This window comes from Diabrotica virgifera, chromosome 6, assembly GCF_917563875.1.
Source record: "Diabrotica virgifera virgifera chromosome 6, PGI_DIABVI_V3a".
Taxonomy (NCBI): Eukaryota; Metazoa; Arthropoda; class Insecta; order Coleoptera; family Chrysomelidae; genus Diabrotica; species Diabrotica virgifera.
This window is the reverse complement of record NC_065448.1, coordinates 109,963,777-109,985,207: the sequence shown is the minus strand read 5'-3', so window position 1 is coordinate 109,985,207 and position 21,431 is coordinate 109,963,777. Positions and strand designations below refer to the sequence as shown.

Genomic DNA, 21,431 nt, shown 5'->3' with positions numbered 1-21,431 from the left:
AATTAATTATTAACAATCCAAATCATAAAAAATTATTTTTACAAAACAAATATATTGTCACCTGATGTTATTATGATCTTTGGTAATGAAAAGTTATTTTAACAACATGATGTTCACTTAAATTTTGAATTTTAGTGTGAATGTGGGGAAAAAGCTTTCAAAGTTTATTCTGCTGTTATAAAAATTATGTGTAATATTGTTTTAAATAATTATACAAAAATAGCAGCCATCAAAGTAATGAATCTTCAAAAAAGTATAAAAAGAAAAATAACGATAAGGGCGGTAACAAAAAAGAAAGTTATCTACTCTAAACCCCAACAATGCACATTAAACATTGTGAGCAATTGTTTTTATAGTTATTTCTAGCGATATTTTGTATGTATTTTAAGATAGATATTATTTATTTAAAATAAAGTATTTTACACATTTTTTTGTCATTGTTTCTTTTTTTGGAAAATAAACGTGACTTACAAGGAACTACTTTTAATTTGATTTTGAAAAAAGCTTCTAATTAATATATTTTCCTGTTTGACTCAAAAAATACTATAAATTTGACTTGAATTGGTACTTTAAAATCGTGGTTTCGAAAGCGGTAGTCCGAAAGTCAGACTACTGACGTCATCAATTGCGACGTTGCCTTTTTCTCTTCATAGCTTGTAAAGTAAAGTCGACTTTACACTACATGATTTATCATGTGATTTCACATTCTACCGCATACTTTTAAGCCATACGGACGTGTCTAGTAGTAATCGTATTTGGTTTAATAGCTTGTTAATTAGTTCTAGTTTTTTCTTTTTGTTTTGGTGATCGTTTAAAAATAAATACATAAATTGTATGTTTTTAAATAAATAGACCCCGTAATGGGGGATAAAAATTTAAAGACGTCCTCTTTGACGAAAGAAATTGATATGGACGTGTCTAGTGGAAATAGTGTATTGGAAACTAGTGGTGAAACAACTCAGGAAAAAGATGATTTGCAGTCCAAGGAAAAGGAGATAAAGCATTTTAATTTGCAGTCAGATAAGTACAATTTAAATAATATCTGGGTATATATTGAAAGAATTGGTGATTTAAGTAATTTATCAAGATTACACCCCATGGTTTTAGGGGATTTATTATTTAAAAAGTTAAAATTTACTCACATACAGCAAATACGCAGTATTGGGAAGAATAGGATAAAAGTCTTATTAAATTCTCGTTTAGATGCTAACAACTTAGTAAATAATAAGTCTCTAAAAGAACATAATTTGCGAGCTTATATACCAAATCACTTGTTAGAAGTGAAAGGGTTGGTAAGAGACGTGGATACGACGTTTGATGTTAATTATCTTTTAGAGAATATTGAATGCACGTCAAAAGTTTTAAATATATACAGAACAAAACGTAGGATTCAAAAAGAAAGTACAATAGAATATGTAGATAAGAAAACTGTAGTCATTACTTTTGAGGGAAATATTCTACCCAGTTTCGTTGCTTTCAATCGTGTTTATTTTCCTGTTGAGCATTTTGTTGGTAGGGTTGTTCAATGTTACCGGTGCCTCAAATTTGGGCACGTCTCTAAGCAGTGTAAAAGCTCACAGGAATCCTGTATACAGTGTGGTGAAATAAAAAATCCAGATCATAAATGTGAGAAAAGTATGTTTTGCATTCACTGTAAAAATAGTAACCATGTAACAATATCTAAAAACTGCCCTTTTTATGAAAAGCAGAAGAAAATCAAGACCATTATGATAGAGCAAAAAACTACCTTTTTAGAAGCAAAATTATATTGCGAAAATTCATTCTCCGGCCAAATCAGTCACAATCCTTTTTCTGTTCTTTCAAGTTATGATAAAGAATTTCCCACACTCCCTGTAAATAACAATAATGTTTCTTTAAATCGGCCTAATATAAGTATGAAACAAACCCAATTTTCAACACACCGTCAAACTATTTCTAGTAGTGAAAACCTTCCTACAGCAAAGAAAAGAAAAGCCAACACCCCTCCTATGCAATCACCAGCACATCAACCACTTTTTCCATTCACATTTGGACCTTCACAACCCTTACCTCCTAACCCATACAAACCAAACTATGGAAAAACTGACAACAAAAATGAATTAGCTAAATGTGTGTCATCTTTTATAATCAATCTTTTAAGTAACATTCGTACATTGGAAGACATAAAAACAATAGACGATAAAACAATAATTTCAGGTTTAGAACAAGTATTGGATAAAGTAGATAATAGTAAATTTTAATGTCTCTTAAAAATACTTTTAAAATAAGTCAATGGAATGCTAGATCTGCGGTTGCCAATAAAGGTAGCTTAATGAATTATTTAAACAAAGAAAAAATAGATATTCTCCTCTTAAGTGAAACATGGTTTAAAAGAAATTTGCAGTATCGATTTAATGGTTACAATCTTATCAGAAATGATCGCCAAGATGGTTTTGGCGGTGTGGGTATATTAATTCATAATTCAATTTCTTTTAGTGAATTCAACTTAAATTGTAATTTTAATAAGGATATTCAAGTTTGTGGTACAAAGATTAAATATGAAAAAAGTGAATTAAGCATATTATCTATATACAGATCACCTAAAAGTAAGAGCACAGTAGATGATTGGAAAAATATTTTTTCGGAAGTCAGTAAACCAGCAATTATAGGTGGAGACTTCAACGCACATCATGCAATCTGGGGATCGACTTTTAATGACGCAGTTGGAAAACAACTCATAACAGTTGCAGATGACTTGTGGTCCAAGAGCTGTGAGACATTTTTGAGTAGGTATTTTAGGCAAGCTGAAAATTTTTCAGGTGACTCTTCCATAATAGCCTAATACAAAAATGCCGGTCTGGCTGGAGGGTAGCGGTTATTTTCCCCAAAAATCCCCCCCAAAGTTAAAAAAGGGTAAAAATTGTTATTACAAAAAATATCATTGACGTGACTTTAAAGTAAATTTAAATATTCAAATATTAGGAAAATAAACAAGCCAGGCGATTTGAGGGCGATTTTAGCTCTGCAAGATACTTGCATGGGCGTCCCAGGATTATTTTCAGGGGATGCATATTAACTTCAGAAGATTTTATCTGAATCTGTACATACTATTAACAAGTATAAAATATACAACTATACATGCATAGCTATGTATATTCCTTCTGGACAGGGAGGTACAATTGTTATTTTGACAGGGTATTTTTTAATATTAAAAATAAATATTCTAAAAAGGCAGCTTTTTGGTGAAATTTTTCAACTGCCATGTGATCAAACAAATTACGGGTTCATATAAATGAAAAGCGCTATAGGTAAGCAGCAGTGTGAGAAAGAGCGTATACCGATAGCTGTTTGCGTCCTCTGTTCTAGCGAAGTGAGTCCGTTCGCTCGAGAAAAATCACGTGACCTGGTGATACCCATGTTGTTGTGCCTCGAAACGTTAGAGTAATTGTTATATATTATAGTTTTTTAAGTAACTTTTCCTTAATTAAAGGAAAATAATACGTACTATACAATAGATTTTGCAAATATGATAGGAAATGACAAATTTATTATTATAAATATATAGGTAGAAAATTATAAAACTATAAACTAAATAAATTCTGTGTCCGAATCTTGTACTTCTTCTTCAAACTCCTCATCTGAGCTTAAATATTCATTATTTTCTTCTTCGTCAGACTCCCCTCGAGACTCAGATTCTTCTTCTACATGAACTGTAGATAGTTGTAATATGCATTTAGAATTTATTAAAAATTAATTACTGATTAATTAATTGATTTGCTACGTATTCTCTGTCATTTTGTACGGAGTCGAAGCCTGCACAACCACGGGCGCATTTGAAGAAAGACTTGCCATTGTTGAGATGTGGTGTTATCGAATAATGTAAAAAAATAATGTACACAACACATAACAAACGCGGAAACATTAAGAAAGATGAAAATTAGACAAGAAATACTCAACACTATGAAGGAAAAAAATTAGCCACTTTGGTCATATACTAAGAAATAAAAAACCTGATGTGATTGGTTATATAAGGAAAAGTATTAAGTATTGGTTTTAAAAGAAAGAATACGTAGCAACTCAATTAATTAATCACTAATAATCTTTTAATTAACTCTAAATACATATTATAACTATTTACAGATTAGGTAGAAGACGAATCTGAGTCTTGAGGGGAGTCTAACAAAGAAGAAGAGAATGAATATTTAAGCTCAGATGAGGAGTTTGAAGAAGAAGTACAAGACACAGAATTAATTTAGTCTATAGTTTAATACTTTTCTACCTATATATTTATAATAATACATTTGTTTTTTTTTCTATCATATTTGCAAAATCTACAGTGATGAGCGCGCTAATAACCGGCAAAACAGCTCAAAAGATGGAAAACATAATACATCTCGAAACAAAAAGAGATGAAACTCTTTTTGTTTCGCAATGTGTTATGTTTTCAACCTTTTGAGCTATTTTGCCGGTTATTAGCTTGCTCATCACTGTATTGTATAGTACGTATTATTTTCCTTTAATTAAGAAAAAGTTACAACAACATGGTTATCGCTAGGTCACGTGATTTTTCTCGAGCGAACGGACTCGCTCAGTTAGAACAGAGGACGCAAACAGCTATCGGTATACGCTCTTTCTCACACTGGTGCTTACCTATAGCGCTTTTCATTTATATGCACCCGTAATTTGTTTGATCACATGGCAGTTGGAAAATTTCACCAAAAAAAACCTGTCTTTTTTAGAATATTTATTTTTAATATTAAAAAATACCCTGTCAAAATAACAATTGCACCTCCCTGCCCGGAAGGAGTGTACATAGCTATGCATGTATAGTTGTATATTTTATACTCGTTAATAGTATGTACAGATTCAGATGAAATCTTGTGAAGTTCAGATGCATCCCCTGAAAATAATCCTGGGACGCCCATGCAAGTATCTTGCAGAGTTAAAATCGCCCTCAAATCGCCTGGTCTGTTTATTTTCTTTATATTTGAATATTTAAATTTACTTTAAAGTCACGTCAATGGTATTTTTTGTAATATCAATTTTTGCCCTTTTTTTAACTTTGGGGGGGATTTTTGGGGAAAATAACCGCTACCCTCCAGCCAGACCGGCATTTTTGTATTAGGCTATCATAGAAAAGTCACCTGAAAAATTTTCAGGTTGCCTAAAATACCTACTCAAAAATGTCTCACAGCTCTTATACTATTGGATTATATAGTAATGAATAATGGTCAACCAACTATTTTTACCCGACCTGACCAAAATACTTCAGCCATTGATGTAACTTTTGTTTCGCCTGAACTAACTAGTAAAATAAACTGGTCCGTCTATCCTGACACTTTAGGTTCAAACCATTTTATCATCAACATGGAAATAAATTGCCAGAATAAAAATGAGGAGATTAATCCCGCGAGCAAGTGGAACGTAAAAAAGGCCAACTGGTATTTATATACATATTGTGTAGAACAATTTTTTGATAAGCAATACCAAATGGAAAATATATCAGAAAAATACAATTTCTTAATAGATGGGATCAACCAGGCAGCAGAAATTTCAATTCCACGGTACAAACCTTTTAAAAACCAAATTCGAACCCCTCCCCCCTGGTGGAATAGAGATTGTGACAAAATCATCAGTGAGAGACAAGCATCACTTTCAAATTATAAACACAATTCGAATTTTGAGAACTATTTGAAATGCCAAGAGACCATCGCAAACGGTAAGAAAAAACTGAAAGCAATCGCAAAACAAAGTTGGAAAAATTTTGTCTCCACCCTTAACTAAAATACTCCATCATCATCCTTATGGAATCAAGCCAGGAAAATAAACAGAAAACCAATATCGAATACAAAATGCTTTGACAGTACATTAGAGGAAGAATTTTTTGACCAGATAGCACCACCATCTGTTAAACCACGAGAAATTATAATACCTACTACAAAAAATAATGAAAAGGAATTTTTACTAGAACCATTTAAAATTGCTGAGTTAGAATATGCACTCAAAAACAGATGCAACACAAGCCCAGGACTAGACAATATTAAATATCCTATGATTCAATTTCTTCCTAAAATTGCTAAACTCTTTTTATTAGATATATTTAACGACATAATTATTAATAATTCAGTTATTTATGAATTTAAAGAAGTAATTATTATTCCTATTCTCAAACCAGGTAAAAATTCCAACTTAGCAGATTCGTACAGACCCATTTCCCTTATGTCTTGTTTACTAAAAACATTAGAACGAATGATCAAACATAGACTAGAATGGTGGTTAGATAGGAATAACTTACTTCCAGAATTTCAATTTGGATACAAAAAAGGATGTGGTTCTATAGACGCTATTGCTACATTAGTAACAGACATTCAGGATACATTTACCAATAATACATATCTACCTACAATATGTTTAGATATAGAAGGTGCATATAATAGTGTGTGTCTTGACATCCTAATGGAAAGAATGATTAGAAATTTTCACATACCAGCTGCATTAGCGAAAACCATACTCAACTTTTACACTTGCAGAAAAATTTATCTGAGATCTAATAATAATAGACTGATAGGTCCTCGATATAATAACCTAGGACTTCCACAGGGGTCAGTTTTAAGCCCTCTATTATTTAATCTGTATACAGCTGACTTGCACAATATTTCAATGGTAAATAACAGCTTTAATATAATACAATATGCTGATGATTTTCTGATATACTCATCTTCCAAATCATATGAAAAGTGCATACAAATTTTAGGAAAAATGGACGACTTCTCTAATAGCTGGTTCAAAGAAAATGGATTTGAAATAGCACCGAGCAAATCCAGTATATGTATTTTCACGAGACATAATCTCCCAAAAATAGACAAAATAACAGTAAGCAGTCGTGAGTATAATTTCTGTGCCTCAATTAAATATTTAGGGATGATTCTTGACCGTAAATTAACTTGGAAGCTACACATCGAATTCATGTTAAACAGATGCAACAAGGGATTAAATTTCCTTAAAGCAATTTCTAAAACTTGGTGGGGAGCCGATGTAGAAACGGCATTGCTTTTTTATCGATCGTACATAAGATCAATCATCGATTATGGATGTGTTTTGTATGGTTCAGCAGCTAAGTATATCTTGGGAAAAATAGATGTGTTTCAAAATACAATATTACGTATTTGCCTGGGTACTATGAAGTCAACTCCAACCAATTCGTTATATGTTGAATCTCTCGAATTTCCATTGAGATATAGAAGACAATATCTTAGTCAAAAATTTCTGATTAATATTTGTCATAGAAACCCCTCTCTCTACTCCAATATTAGCAAACTTAATAATGCAGATTTAATAAATAAATATTGGATCCACAAGAACTCCCCTCCACTTTGTGAGGCTTTTAGGAATCTCTCATATTCTGATTACACCAACTCACATACATATAACAGCTCAAACTTTGAAGATTTTGATGCTTTTTTTCAAACTATTACGGTAATTAAACCAAGGTACCATGTAAATACTGCAATTAGCTTCAATATTTTAAGAAATTTATTAGAAAACTGGCCAGAATCAACAGTTATTTACACAGATGCATCAAAGTCTTCTTTTGGCACTGGATGCGCTTTTTATATCCCCTCAAAAAGTATAGAAAACATGTTTACACTGGATCATAATTTTTCAATTTTTACTGCTGAAGCCATAGCAATTTATGAAGCATTAAAGTATTTTAAGAGTTCCAATGACAGCTCCGCAACAATTTCGTCTGATTCTTTGTCGGTTCTTTTAGCCATTGAGACTATGTTTTTACCCAGTAAAAACACAAATATTTACATTCTTCTAATTAAAAAAATTATTTTTGAATTACACCATGAGCAAAGAACAGTTAGATTTTTGTGGATTAAAGCTCACATAGGGCTCGAGTATAATGAGCATGTAGATATATTAGCTAAGAAAGCCATTGCTTCTCGTGTGAAAACAGATTATAAGCTCTGCATTCCAGATTTATTTATAAAAATCAAGAATGATCTAAAGAAACAGTGGAAACAAGAATATTATGAATATAGTCAACACTCCAAGTCACAATATGCACTGATACAACCCACAATCCCGAGTGAATTTTGGTTTAAAAATTACTCTGTCCCACGTAGATACATTACACCTATAATCAGAATGAGATCTGGACACGCGTGTTATCCAGCCCATCTAGCAAAACTTAGAATTTTAAGTTCCAATTTATGTGAAGATTGTCAAAAAGAAGCAGATTTAAACCATATTTTCTTTGAATGTACAAAATATATACAACAAACTGATGACTTAATAAAAAATTTAATCAAACATAAAATCCTTCCTCCCTATAACATTTGCTACCTTTTGTCATTAAATAATAAAACCGTATATGACTATTTAACAGAATTCATTTCAAAAAGTAACCTTCACTTGTGAGCACAGTTAAACTAGTAACCTTTGTTTTACCCCATTTGTTTAAAACCTTCTTTCCGTGACCCAGTCTAGTTTGTGTATTAATTTAATGTCTTGATGGGTCCCTAGACGAGAAGCGAGTAACCATGTTATTCCTTACTGATAATCAAATAGGTATAGTGATAATTACTTTATTTTCTTTGCTTTAGGAAGAACTTAAAAAGTTGTGACTGGCTGAATGGCAAAAGCCTATGCCAAAAAAAAAAAAAAAATCATGTGATTTGTCATATGATTTTTCCCATGACGAGCCGCATGATAATGCTTATGACAAAACGAGCCGTATAAACAATGCAAAATCATATGAGAAATCACACAGTGTAAACATGTAAATTTCACTCCATGACCAAATCATATGACAAATCACATGATAAATCATGTAATGTAAAGTCGACTTAAAGGTGGCTGTGATCGTACCCATAGTATCCAATACCAGGTAAAATATACCTATGCATTATTTTAAATGCGAGCGTTCACAGTCAAGCGCAGAGGCAGGTGGCCAGGTATCGGACCATAGGTTTGGACCATAGTATTCGAGCTTAGTATTTTTTCAACCATCGACCCCGGTATTCTACGATCGAAACGCAATATGGACAAGGAAAAGTTGATCGGTTTAGTATTTGTGCGGGAAGCAATTTGGAATAAAAGAAATAAAAAGCATCACAATAACATCGTATTGAAAAAATTGTGGTCCGAAATTGCTGTAGAATGTGGTTTCTCCTTACGAAGAGACGACAATGATACCAGGGCGAGATACCTCGTTGTGAACATGAAGAGTACGATGCTCTGCTCCAGGCGAGGATACGATGCGGTGGATACGATCATATGATACTAGGCGAGGATACCATCCTATGGTCTCCGTAGTGAACGCACCCTAAAGTTGTGCTCTCTACGGAGAGCAATGGACTGTATCGTCGCTCCGACCCTTGCTCCCTGGTATTTATATTCGTTATATTCGTGAATTTTCGCATTTAAAATAATGTATTTATTTTACATAGCGATAGATAATATAGTTTCGATCGCTATGTAAACTAAATACATTATTTTAAATGCGAGAATTCACGAATATAAATATGTACCATAGAGCAAGGGCAGGGACCCCGCTACCTTATGTGCAAAGTGTGCAATGCACACGGGCGCCATCCTTTAGGGGCGCCAAAACCCGGGGTCAAAAATTGCAAAAAAGCAAAGAAATAAAAAAACAAAAATTAATTTTAAAATAAAAGTTGAGAAATTAAATAGGATTGGATAAAAATACACACGAAATTTTATTAGTATATCATCCAGTTACTGCCGATTCCCATTTGCGAGAACATGTCAGAAGTCAGGCATTTTAATTTATTTTGTTATGCTTTGATTCTGTTTGTTTCATTTTGATATTTTAGTCTACTATGTAATAATAGTCCATTTACTCACGGTTTTTGTTTTAAATTTTAAAGAACCGCATATATTGACATAAAATCTGTCATAAGTACACATAGCTAACAAGAAAAGAAGTGATACCTACTGTGCCGATGGGGTACTCTCGGGGGTGAGAAAACATTCGTTCAAAATAAGTCCGAAATTGGATAAACTGACTATTCTAAGCAACTTTTGTTGTATAGAGATTTTCACTAAGTCAATTCTTTTCGAGTTATTTGCGAGTGAGTATGTATGTTAATTTTTCAACAAAAAACCCCGTTTTTAGACGGTTTTTCGCAATTAAAAAATAATTATTTTATCGAAAAAATACTCTTAGCAAAAATATAGCTTACAAGAAAGTGAAAAAAATAATTTATATGAAGTCTGCAAAACCAAGTAGAAGCAGAGTTGTAGCTAATGAAAAGTAGATTCTTATTCTTCAAATTCCAAATCGAATATTTCAACGTGAAATAACCAAAAAATTAAGCACTTTTCGGGGAAAACTCATTACAACTTCTTTAAAATGTTTAAGAAAAACTTTATTTATATGATCTGTAAGTTTCATAGGTTTAAAGTGCTCATTTTTGAAAAAATTTGGTTTTAAAATAATTTTTTTTAAATCTTGAAAAAATTTCTTTTTCCAAATAACTTTAAAATTAATTAGTGATATTGGAAGATACGGCTGTTCAAATTTTGCATACACTCATGATTAGTGACTCGTTCAGCCCTTTCGCCATTTAACTACAGCCTTTTCAAAAATAAGCACTTTGAACCGATGAAACTTCAGATCATAATATAAACAATACATAAGTAAAGTAACTTGTGGTGAAGCGGTAACGATTAATTTCATTTGGGATGCTAATTAGGGGGTGGTTTTCATGATTTTTTACCAAAAAAGGGGCCAACATTATTTTTAACTTACTTACTTTTGATGTTAAAAAAATATAGCTTCTTTTAAACACTTTAAAGTCGTAAAGGCCCCGTCTCGCCATCAAATAATTTCATCAAACAGTTTGAGCAAACTTTTCAAAGTGACGTCACAATTGCAGTTTTTTTGAAATTCTAAAAATCTGTGCTCTCACTATCAGTCTAGTTTGATCAAATTTTTTGTAATGAGTTGTCTAACTTGTTTGTACTTTATTTAAAATTAAAATTTTTCATTATTATCCACAATGAACACTCAGGATGTGACGTGACTAACTGTCACTTTCAGTTTGCTCAAACCAGTTTGATCAAATTATTTGATGGTGGGACGCGGTCTTAATGAGTTTTCCCTGATAAGTGCTTGTATTTTTGATTTTTTCACGTTGAAATATTTGATTTGTAATTTGACGAATAAGAACCTCCTTTTCATCAGCTACAACCTTGCTTCTACTGGGTCTGCAGACTTCATATATATATGATACCTATATATAGGTACTTACACCATTTTTTTTCACTTTTTTATAAGCTATATTTTTTTTTTGGTAAAATACTAACTTTTTGAGTTATTTGCGAAAATCCGTCTAAAAGCTTTTTTTTTTTTGTTGAAAAATGAACATAAATTGACTCGCAAATAACTTGAAAACTATTGAAAAGTATACAGAGAAAAATCTTTATAGAAGAAAAGCTATTTAAAATTAGTCATTTTATCAAATTCCGTACTTTTTTGAACCTATGATTTTTCACCCTCGAGAAGGGGTGAAACTCACATTCTAAAGTTCAGTTTTCTGGTTTATTTCAAGCACCTAACCTACCTTCAAAAAATAAATAAAAAACATGATCCAAAATGCCTTAAGGGGCGCCAAAATCCTTTTTTGCACACAGGCGCCAGTACCCCTTACGGGGGCCCTGAGCAAGGGTCGGAGCGAGGATACAATCCATTGCTCACTACGGAGGTTGTTCGGTGGTTCGGTGTTGAGGTGTAACGCCGATATCAAGGACGCCATTGGTCAATATTCATTTTGAGTGGTCTAGCCATCTTTGTCCGTCATACGAGCGGTATCGCTTAGTAAAAAGAGATAGATATACCACCGATCGACTGCCGCGCGTTCCGCTTTTTTGCTCAGTATGTCTTGTCTACGGTTAACATGTCTCTGACTAGCGCCCACGAACTTTTAAATATCCCCTCTCAAACCAGGGAAATCACCAAATGAAGTCTTGTACTTATAACTTTTACCCATAGAGGTATATATTAACATATAATATGCAATAACAAATATATACTAATATATAACTCTATGCTTTTACCAGTGATGTCGAAGATTTTTGGGAAATGAAACTAAAAATAAAAAAGACAATCATTTAATTTTTATTCCCGTATTTGCACAACATTGTATAAAGACAATAATAAATTTACAACAATAATATATTTATATTTATTGAATATTAGGTATTAAAAAATATTTAACCCATAAGGGAAAATCATAAAACGTACCTATATTTTTTTATTAAAACTTGTGAAAGATAGCAGCTCTAAATACAGGAGTGTATTGAATTGGTTGCATACCCTAAGAGGGAGGATCCAATAATTATAATACAGTAGAATCCCTAGTACATACCTATTTAATCAAATTGCATTATGGTTTTTTATACTCTATATTTAAGGAAATAATATGAGTTAATAAAGCTATATCATGTCTGTTAAGTTTTGTCATGTGTGATGAATAACGAAAGAACAATAATTGTAAAATGTCAATTTATTTTGACTTTATTAAAATTTGATTTATAATAATCTATATTAAGATAATTTAAAAGTAATAATATAGGAGATTATTTCAATTATAACACATTTTAACAATTTCAGATCCCACAATCCACAAATTTAGATTGACAAAAATAATAGGATTCATAAACGATTCCACATTCATCTTTCATTTAAATTTAAATACGATTAATCTTTCAATCGATTGATGTTTCTTCTTCATTCTCCAATCTATCGAATGATAAAGTTTTCAGTAATCGTTCAAGTAACGACTATAAATAAAATCGAATATTTGTATAGATCTGTTATCTACAGGTTTTAGATCAGTAAGATAGTAAGAAAATAAAAGTAGATACCTATAATTGCTTAAGCATTATGCTAATATGTTTTCTCTATATTTTCTGTTCAATATTTTTATAATATAATTCATAAGAATTGCGAAATGCGTATCATCATCATTTTCATTCATTTTACCATATTATAAATGACTGTACACACAGGAATAGTTTTGTAAATTGTAAATCGAAATATGGATAATCCTATATAACATCTTCTGTATATTACTAAATTAATAAATTTCGTTTATGTTCCGATATTAAAATATGATAATTAAATAATATCTGAGGCTCAACTTTATTTTTTTTTTTTCTTTTTTTTAGATTCTGTACTCACTGTACTGTATGTTTTTTCATTTTTACTGTTAAATCGAAAACCACACATAATCGATTCATTACCAACTTTACAATCGAAATATTCCGGTTCTCAACTCTCACATCACACAAACTTCATTTTCATTCATACTCTGCTGCCAGAAAATGACAACTGTATCACTATGTAATATAATTTCATTCAACTTCGAAGTTTTCGTAGCAATTACGTGATAAGTGTTTAAGTGTCTAAATGATCATGTAAATATTGTGTATACTGTTTGATTGTTTGTTTAAATATAAGTGAAAAACATTCTACAAAATGGCAGGTCGCAATCGTTCTGTTCAACACAAAAACTTTTCAACAATATTTTCAAAGTTACAAGGGGCTTTTTCCGACGTGGTAACGCACCCGAAATACGCGACCGATAAACGAACTCTTGATAAAACTTGGAAACTTATGGACAAAGTGGTAAAGTTGTGTCAACATCAAAAAATGAACCTCAAAAACTCACCCCCATTTATTTTGGATATTCTTCCAGATACCTATCAGAGGTTAAGGCTGATTTACTCAAAATACGAAGATAACCTGCAGGCTTTACACTCTATTGAACATTTTAATATATTTATAATTAATTTAATGAGGAAGTGTAAGCAAGCAATTAAACTTTTCAAGGAGGGTAAAGAGAAGATGTTTGATGAAAATTCTCATTACCGAAGAAATTTAACAAAACTTAGTTTAGTGTTTAGTCATATGTTGAGTGAACTAAAGGCACTGTTTCCTAATGGTGTCTTTGCAGGTGATTTGTTTAGGATTACCAAGTCAGATGCTGCTGATTTCTGGAGGATAAATTTTGGCAACAGGTAAGATGATATATTTGACTAAATATACTGGTATAATAATGATACTATAGTATTTTGCAACCCCTTGAGATTGTTCCTTTTGTTCGGCTTGTTTTATCCTGATTAGCAGATTGAGATTTATCAGTCTGCTCATGTTTATTATCACATTGACTTACAGAACATCCATAGATGTCTAATTTCCATTGATGTTAAGGTCTATAGACAACATTTTTAAAATAACGAGTTGTGACAAAAAAAATTGGTAGATTTTTTGTCACAGTACATCTACAGATGCATATGAAATATGATACAACATCCATGGTTTCCGTCCTCATGTTAAAAAACTTATTGATTCCATACTTAAACTATAAGTGCTAAAAGAAATTCAGCAATTTCCTTATTCTACTTTGCAAAATTCGTATAGTGTCACAACCAATGAACTGTCAACACCGATGGAATGGCCCGGTCCCATTCAAATAATGAAGCGATATTGTGGCCAACATACAAGAGAGAGGTCCTAGAGAGAGACAGAGCTTGCCAGGGAAAATTTGACTTCTTCATTGGTTGGATATTATCATAATGACTAAAGTTGCCAGATGTGATTTTATAAATCCCCCACTTAGAAATTGCAATTCCCTCAAATTAAGCACAAATCCCCCAAATTAAAATGTTTTCCGCATGTTAATAAATTATTATAGTCAAATGTAGAGAACAGTAAACCAAAATTATACTACTTATCAACAGAGGGCCCTGGAAATAATTCATAGGTCCTATCTTCTTCGATTATATGAGAGTATAATATACGGTTCTATGTACATTCACAAATTTAATTTCCCATGACTCCTTAAAATCTTCCATAACTCTCCCCCCAAAACATCCCCCAACCATTTCTGCTTAGAAAAAATCCCATAGACATGGACACTTTTAAATTACTCCAAAATTGTAGGAAAATACTCCAACCTGGCAACCCTGACTATCACTATCAATTTGTTTGTTTACAAAAGATGAGGATTATGATTATCTTCCCTCTTTGCCTGGCTATTGCTCTCTCATCCTGGCCGCATTAAATTCGCTTCATGCCCATTCCATTTGTGTTGACAGTTCATTGGTCACAACACTTGCTTATAAATTTGACACACTGTCTGTCAAGATGTTAAGTAACTTTTTTATTTCTAGATGTTTTTAAGGTACCTACTCAGTATTCTACACAGTACAACAGTCTCAGGGATTGTAGTTAGCCAAAAAGGTGATTGTGTGATTATTTTTTTTTTAATTCTGCCAAAATGTTTAACCAATTTGTTATTAGGTTATGTCTTTTGACAAACAATAACTGTGGCCTAAACCCCATGTAAACATAAGATTTATCACCTTGACTACTGAGGTTAAAAACTTACGATACCTACTAGTTCTTGCTTCTCATGTCCCCGGAGATATGTTATTGTCTATTTAGATATTTTGTTTTTGCATCACATGCTGCATATTATGGCATGTGTGTGCATGTACTTAGTACAAGTACCACTTTTCCCCAAAACCACACCATTTAACGTTTTGACCAATTTTGCTACAGCACTGTTGAAAAATTACGCACATAAGTTTAGGGATATGGTGTTTTAGGAGTTTGGGGAGTTGTGTTAAATTAGACATGCCACAAGATGTAAATGTGTTGTATGTGTAAAAAAATTTAAAATAGGTAGTTTCCTAATTGCCTATCTCAGATTATTTTATAAGTAGTCTTTGGTGGGGGATTTTATCATAACCTGTATTTTCTTGTATTGAAGGTCTTCTTCTTTTTTGTGGAGATTGAGTAACTTGACTAAAAGGTTTTGAATATTGAGCTGAGGCTGCAGACCTCCTCTCCTGTGGTGAGATGCCATTAGAATTATTCTGATCGTTATGTAAGGGGGGGAAATCGTTTATGTTGAAAGATGAAATATTAGGGATCCTAGGAACCTGCTGACTTGCCTCATAGAAAGATAGATTAGAAAAGGACATTAGATCCTTAATATCTTTTTGTCTGACTCTCTCTCTACAATTACGACTACTTGATTCATGGTCAGAAGATTTGCAGAAAATGCAATATTTTGTACACGTATTAGATGAAGAATCCTCATGAGAAGTTCCGCATCTAGCACATTTCTTTTTTCCTCTACATTGGTTCGTAGAATGGCCATAAAGTAAGCAATTCCCACATTGAAGAACAGGGCTGATGAATGGTGTGACCCTCATTGGTAGTTGATATATGGAAATTTCTTTAGGAATAGTTTTTCCTGAAAAAGTTATGCTAATAGTTCCCGTGGAGCCAAATTCAACCTTTGAATCCACTTGTACTCTGCGGTTCATTCGCTTAACACTTAATATCTTACATAAAGCCAAGTTGGTTTCTGATGCCTCCTTTATTTCTTCCTCTGTGAATCTTTTATTAACTCCCCTTACTATACCCCTACAAGAAACCTGATGAAATGGAATGAACACCTCATACCCTAGGGCTTCCCAATCTTTCCTCACAACGAAATCGTTGGCTGCTTTTCTAGTAGCAAATAATACACCAATCCTGTTTTTACCTTTTCTACTGATTTTCGTGATGTCTTTAATTTTTAAAACGGAAATAGATTTAGCTATGCTTAACATGTGGTAATCTCCAATATTGCTATCCTTACCTGGGACAAATACTTCATAAGGACCTATGTCGGTCTCCGAATATAGTATTTGTTTTTTTACTGGAAGACTTTTCTGATTACTTGGAGGTTGAGATTGACATTCATATTGGTTGATTTTATTAGGAGGGTCAGGTGGTGGAGGAGAATCGGGAGGAACTTCTTCCTCCATCTTATGCGGCGGATTGACGAATTTAAAATCTATACCAGGCGATGCAAATTAGAAATTAACAGGAAAATATCTATAGTTTTGGCCCTTTACCCTTTGGATGAGTTTCAAAAGTCGTCCGTTCACCTCGAACGATAGTCACAGATTTATCTATTTTAAATTTTCTTCCAAAAAATCAAACGTCAAACACAACAAAAATCACAAGAGATATTCGCTGCGAAAAGAAGCCGAGGCTGTTCATCCCATCGGACCTCGACTTCTTATCAGCAATAAATAAAAAGTTAACAAAAAGGAACAACCGTTTTTGCTAGAATGCAAGGAAAGAGACCGGTTGGGAAGCCACGAAAGCGCTGGGAAGACACAGTAAACAGCGACGCACAAGCCCTTTTAGGAGTCCGTGTATGGAGAAGAGCAGCCACAGACAGGCAAGGGTGGAGGCAAAAAATAAAGGAGGCCAAGGCTCAATTTGGGCTGTAGTGCCGTAGAAGAAGAAGAACAACTGTTTTTAAATTAAATTAGGTTTGATGAGGTTTTTTAGCAAAAAGTAAAAACTGTCAACTATTCGCTATTTGACCAAGTATATCACTGTTAATTTCTATAGCTTTTTAATTATATGATGTAACCTCTTTTTATAATGTCATTAGGTATTACTTCTTCTTTTAGTATTGGTAAGCAGGGACTCATATATTCTGTTGATAGGTTTGCTACACATTTTTCTTCATTAAGAGCATCGGTGCCTGTCAAAATGTTCAATGTGTTTTAAATGTATTCATTTTTTTCGAATCCTGAGAAAACTAATAACTGTTTTTGAAAAATTTAAAACACAGAATGAAAGATTACATTATTACTGAGGGCCGAAAGTCCCTGAAAACTTCTATAATATTTATTTTAATAAGTTACACGGGTGACAATAAAAGAGAAAATTTAGTGTGATTTTTAATTGCAAATATTTTATTCAAATGAAACTTTTTATTTATTTTAAGGGACTTTCGGCCCTCGGTAATAAAGTACCTACCTAATCTTTCATTCTGCGTTTAAATTTTTCAGGACTACTTATTAGTTTTCTCAGGATTCGAAATAAATGAATTTTGCATTTTGTTGCTTTCCCCTTATACTTAGTCTAAGATCCGAATATAGGTCGATCTGTACACATCTGCTTGCCGGAAGAAACCTTTTTGAAGTTATACTTCTTTAGGCGCGATTGAGATTGAGGGTGAATTTATATTGGTCTGCGCGCATGTGCACACCGACAGTATGGTATTAGTCATTATACGGGCTCTGATTGAGTGTTGAAATGATCTGTCAATAATAAATAATTGTTCAATATGAAGGTAAACAAATTTATAATATATTAGTTTTATTGTTGTGAGGACAGAAACAAAAAAGTTTATAATTGTAGTGACATTTAAATAGTTTTTAAAAGCAACAGGTACGTAATAATTGTAAATGTATCATAGGTAGCTACCTATTTGAACCTACCAAAATACATAGTATGTAATACTTTTATTTACATAATTTGATTACCATCAAAATTTCTATCAATGTTCACCTAATATATTGTTTTCTTACTCTATGTTTTGTTGTATTTTTTCAATTCTAAATCATTTCAATTCAAAATCAAAATAATTTAATTTAATTCAAAAATGTCAAAAGCTTAATCCGTTTAGTTAGTCGATCTTCGCACATAATGACACATTGCCTTCGTGGCGAAGCGTTTAAGGCGAATGAACCCCAATATACCAACCGCGCTGATAGCTGGTTCGAATCCCAATAAAAGCTTTTATTTTTTTATTTTTTTTATACATTTTATGATTGTAAGTATATTTATTATATAATTTTATTTTCAGAAAATATGTATTTAGCTCGGTATTTAGTTAAAAAAATTTCCGACAATTAATGTTCAGAAATCATTTGTGACATTTTTAATGTGTTTGTGTGTGTTTTATTCTTTTATTATTTTAATTTTTGGCACTGTTTTAATAAAAATGTTTGAGAATTAGTAAGTATAAATTAGTTTAATATTTAAATAAAATATAAATAAAAAGTATATTAATTTCGTTTAAATCATATAATAGAAGTATAACTTCTTATGTGCGTACAAAGTACACACACATTCTTTTTTTTTATTAAATTTCATACATAGACAAATATTTCTAGCATGGGTTTCCTATCAAAATCGTGTCATGTCATAGCTATCCTTAAGGGGGCCCTTTAATGGTAGAATTACTTTATTTTTAAATTAAATAGGCATATTCATTACAATTCATAGATTATTCAAGAAAAAAAATTATTGAAAATATTGAAAAATAAGCCAATGGTGGCAAATTTTTAAACACACTTCAAAATATATAATGAATTTTGCGGTGGACATCAGAACTCATCATTGGATCATGGTAAACAAAGAATTTAAAAAGATTTTATTAGCTTACGAGTTTTTCGAGGTAACACTGTCGATTTTTTTAGTTTTATCGACTTTTTGATATCACTCAAAAGTCAAAACAACGAATTATTTTGCAAAAAAGGGTGAAAATCAACATATTTATTATTTTTAAACAAAAAATAAGCATAAAACAAAATAGATCTCGACAGCATTACCTCAAGGAATGTCTAAAGAACATATATACAAAATTCCAGGTGGGTCGGTCAAGTAGTTTTTGAGTTACAATGTGTACAACCTTTAAAAAAGTAGTTTTGATGAAAAAGCGTTTAAAGTATTGTCAACTTTTATTTTCAATTTCTTTTTTGTTTGTCAAATCGCAAAATGATGCACACCGGAATATTTTTGAATAGTGGAGTAATTTATAAAAGAGAATGAGAACAGCTGTTGACCATTGTTCACTACATTCAAGCGTGCTGGTACGAACCTGCTACAAAGCGAGTCGAAGATAGGGATATTCAATACTATTTCCCTACCTCGACTCGTTTTGGAGCAAGTTCTCGCCAGCAGTCTTGAGCGTAGTGCGAAACAGTCAACAGCTGTTCTCATTTTCTTTTTTAATTTACCCCGCGATTCAAAAACATATTCCGGTGTGCATCACTTTACCATTTGACAGACAAAAAAGAAATTGAAAATAAAAGTTGACAATACTCTAAACACGTTTTTCTCAAAACTGCTTTTTTTAAAGACTGTAGACATTGTAACTCAAAAACTACTTGACGAACCCACCTGGAATTTTTGATACATTTTTGCAAAAAAAATTCGTTGTTTTGACTTCCGAGTGATATCAAAAAGTCAAAAGTCGATAAAACTAAAAAAACTCGACAGTGTTACCTCGAAGAACTCATAAACTAATAAAATATTTTTGAATTTTGTGTTTACCATGAGCTAATGATGAGTTCTGATGTCCACCGCAAGATATTTTTTGTTTTAACAATAATAATTATGTTGACTTTCAAACTTTTTTGCAAAACCAAATTCCTTGTTTTGACTTCTGAGTGATATCAAAAAGTAAAAATTCGATAAAACTAAGAAAACTCGGCAGCTTTACGTCGAGGAACTCATAAGCTAATAAAATCTTTTTGATTTTTTTATTTATTTTGATCCAATGATTAGTTCTGATGTCTACCGCAAAATTCATTGTTTTTTGAGGTGCCTTTAAAAATTTGCCACCCTTGGCTTATTTTTCAATATTTCTCCTTGAGTTTTTTCTTGAGTAATCTATGAATTATGCTGAATATGCCCATTTAATTTAAAAATAAAATAATTCTACCATACTTTAAAAAAAAATTGCTTGAAATATTGATTTCAAACCCTACACCCCCCCCCCTTAAAGATAGCTATGACTATGACACGATGTTGATAGGCAACCCATGCTAGAAATATTTGTCTATGTATGAAATTTAATAAAAATGTTTCATCCGGCAAGCATATAAGTACAGATCGACCTATTATTCGGATCCCTTACTATTAAGATAAGAGCTCTTTCTTTTTTTTCCCTTTTTGTTGCCTGTTTCTTTCATCTCTAACGCATCTTTTATCTGATTTTGATGTGTTAATCCGTTAATGCTCGTTAATCCTGAGAGTTAGTGGTCTTGCTATTTCTCTCACATAAAAATTTGTTACACTCACAAGGTATTTTATAGATGCAGTTCTTTGATCTCTGCTATGTGTTCTTTGATTTGGTTTTGAACAGAATAGATCTTAGTGAATTAGTTATTTTGAATGTTGTTGTTATATTGCATTTTAATTCCTACCCTTTTTTCTGATGCCCTTCTAAAGCCCTTTAAAATATGGTATTGTTGTTATCCCCAAATCCCTTCTTGTGAGCATTTCTGGATTGCTTGTGGTGTTATGTTGTTTCCTTTCTTCAATATTGGGAAATTCCTTGTTTATAAATGACAATGAATAATCATTTTGTGTTAAAATCTTTTTTAGCCAGTTTTTTCTTCAACATTAGAGCAGGTGTTTTGGGCTCTATCATATAATAACTTTTTAATAATTGTGATCTGCTCAATAACCATTTACAGTAATTTCCCTGTCTCCCTTTGAAGTAATAGTAATTTAATCGCTTATATTAAAAATCCTCAAACTTCAACCCATTTTTCATAAACGCAAGAATAATCTGCTAACTACAAACTACAAATTAAAACTATTT

The 21,431-nt window shown here is 32.1% G+C and overlaps 1 protein-coding gene across 1 annotated transcript in view; it reads left to right on the top strand.

The window, feature by feature from the left end:
* The first annotated feature begins 13,309 nt into the window (after nucleotides 1-13,309).
* LOC114327939 (E3 ubiquitin-protein ligase CBL-B) overlaps nucleotides 13,310-21,431 on the top strand; it is a 328,350-nt gene continuing 320,228 nt past the window's right edge. Inside the window, exon 1 of the mRNA XM_028276660.2 lies at nucleotides 13,310-14,034. Within this exon, the coding sequence (XP_028132461.1) occupies nucleotides 13,493-14,034 (542 nt within the window). The 5' untranslated portion in view covers nucleotides 13,310-13,492. The remainder of the gene's footprint in view (nucleotides 14,035-21,431) is intronic.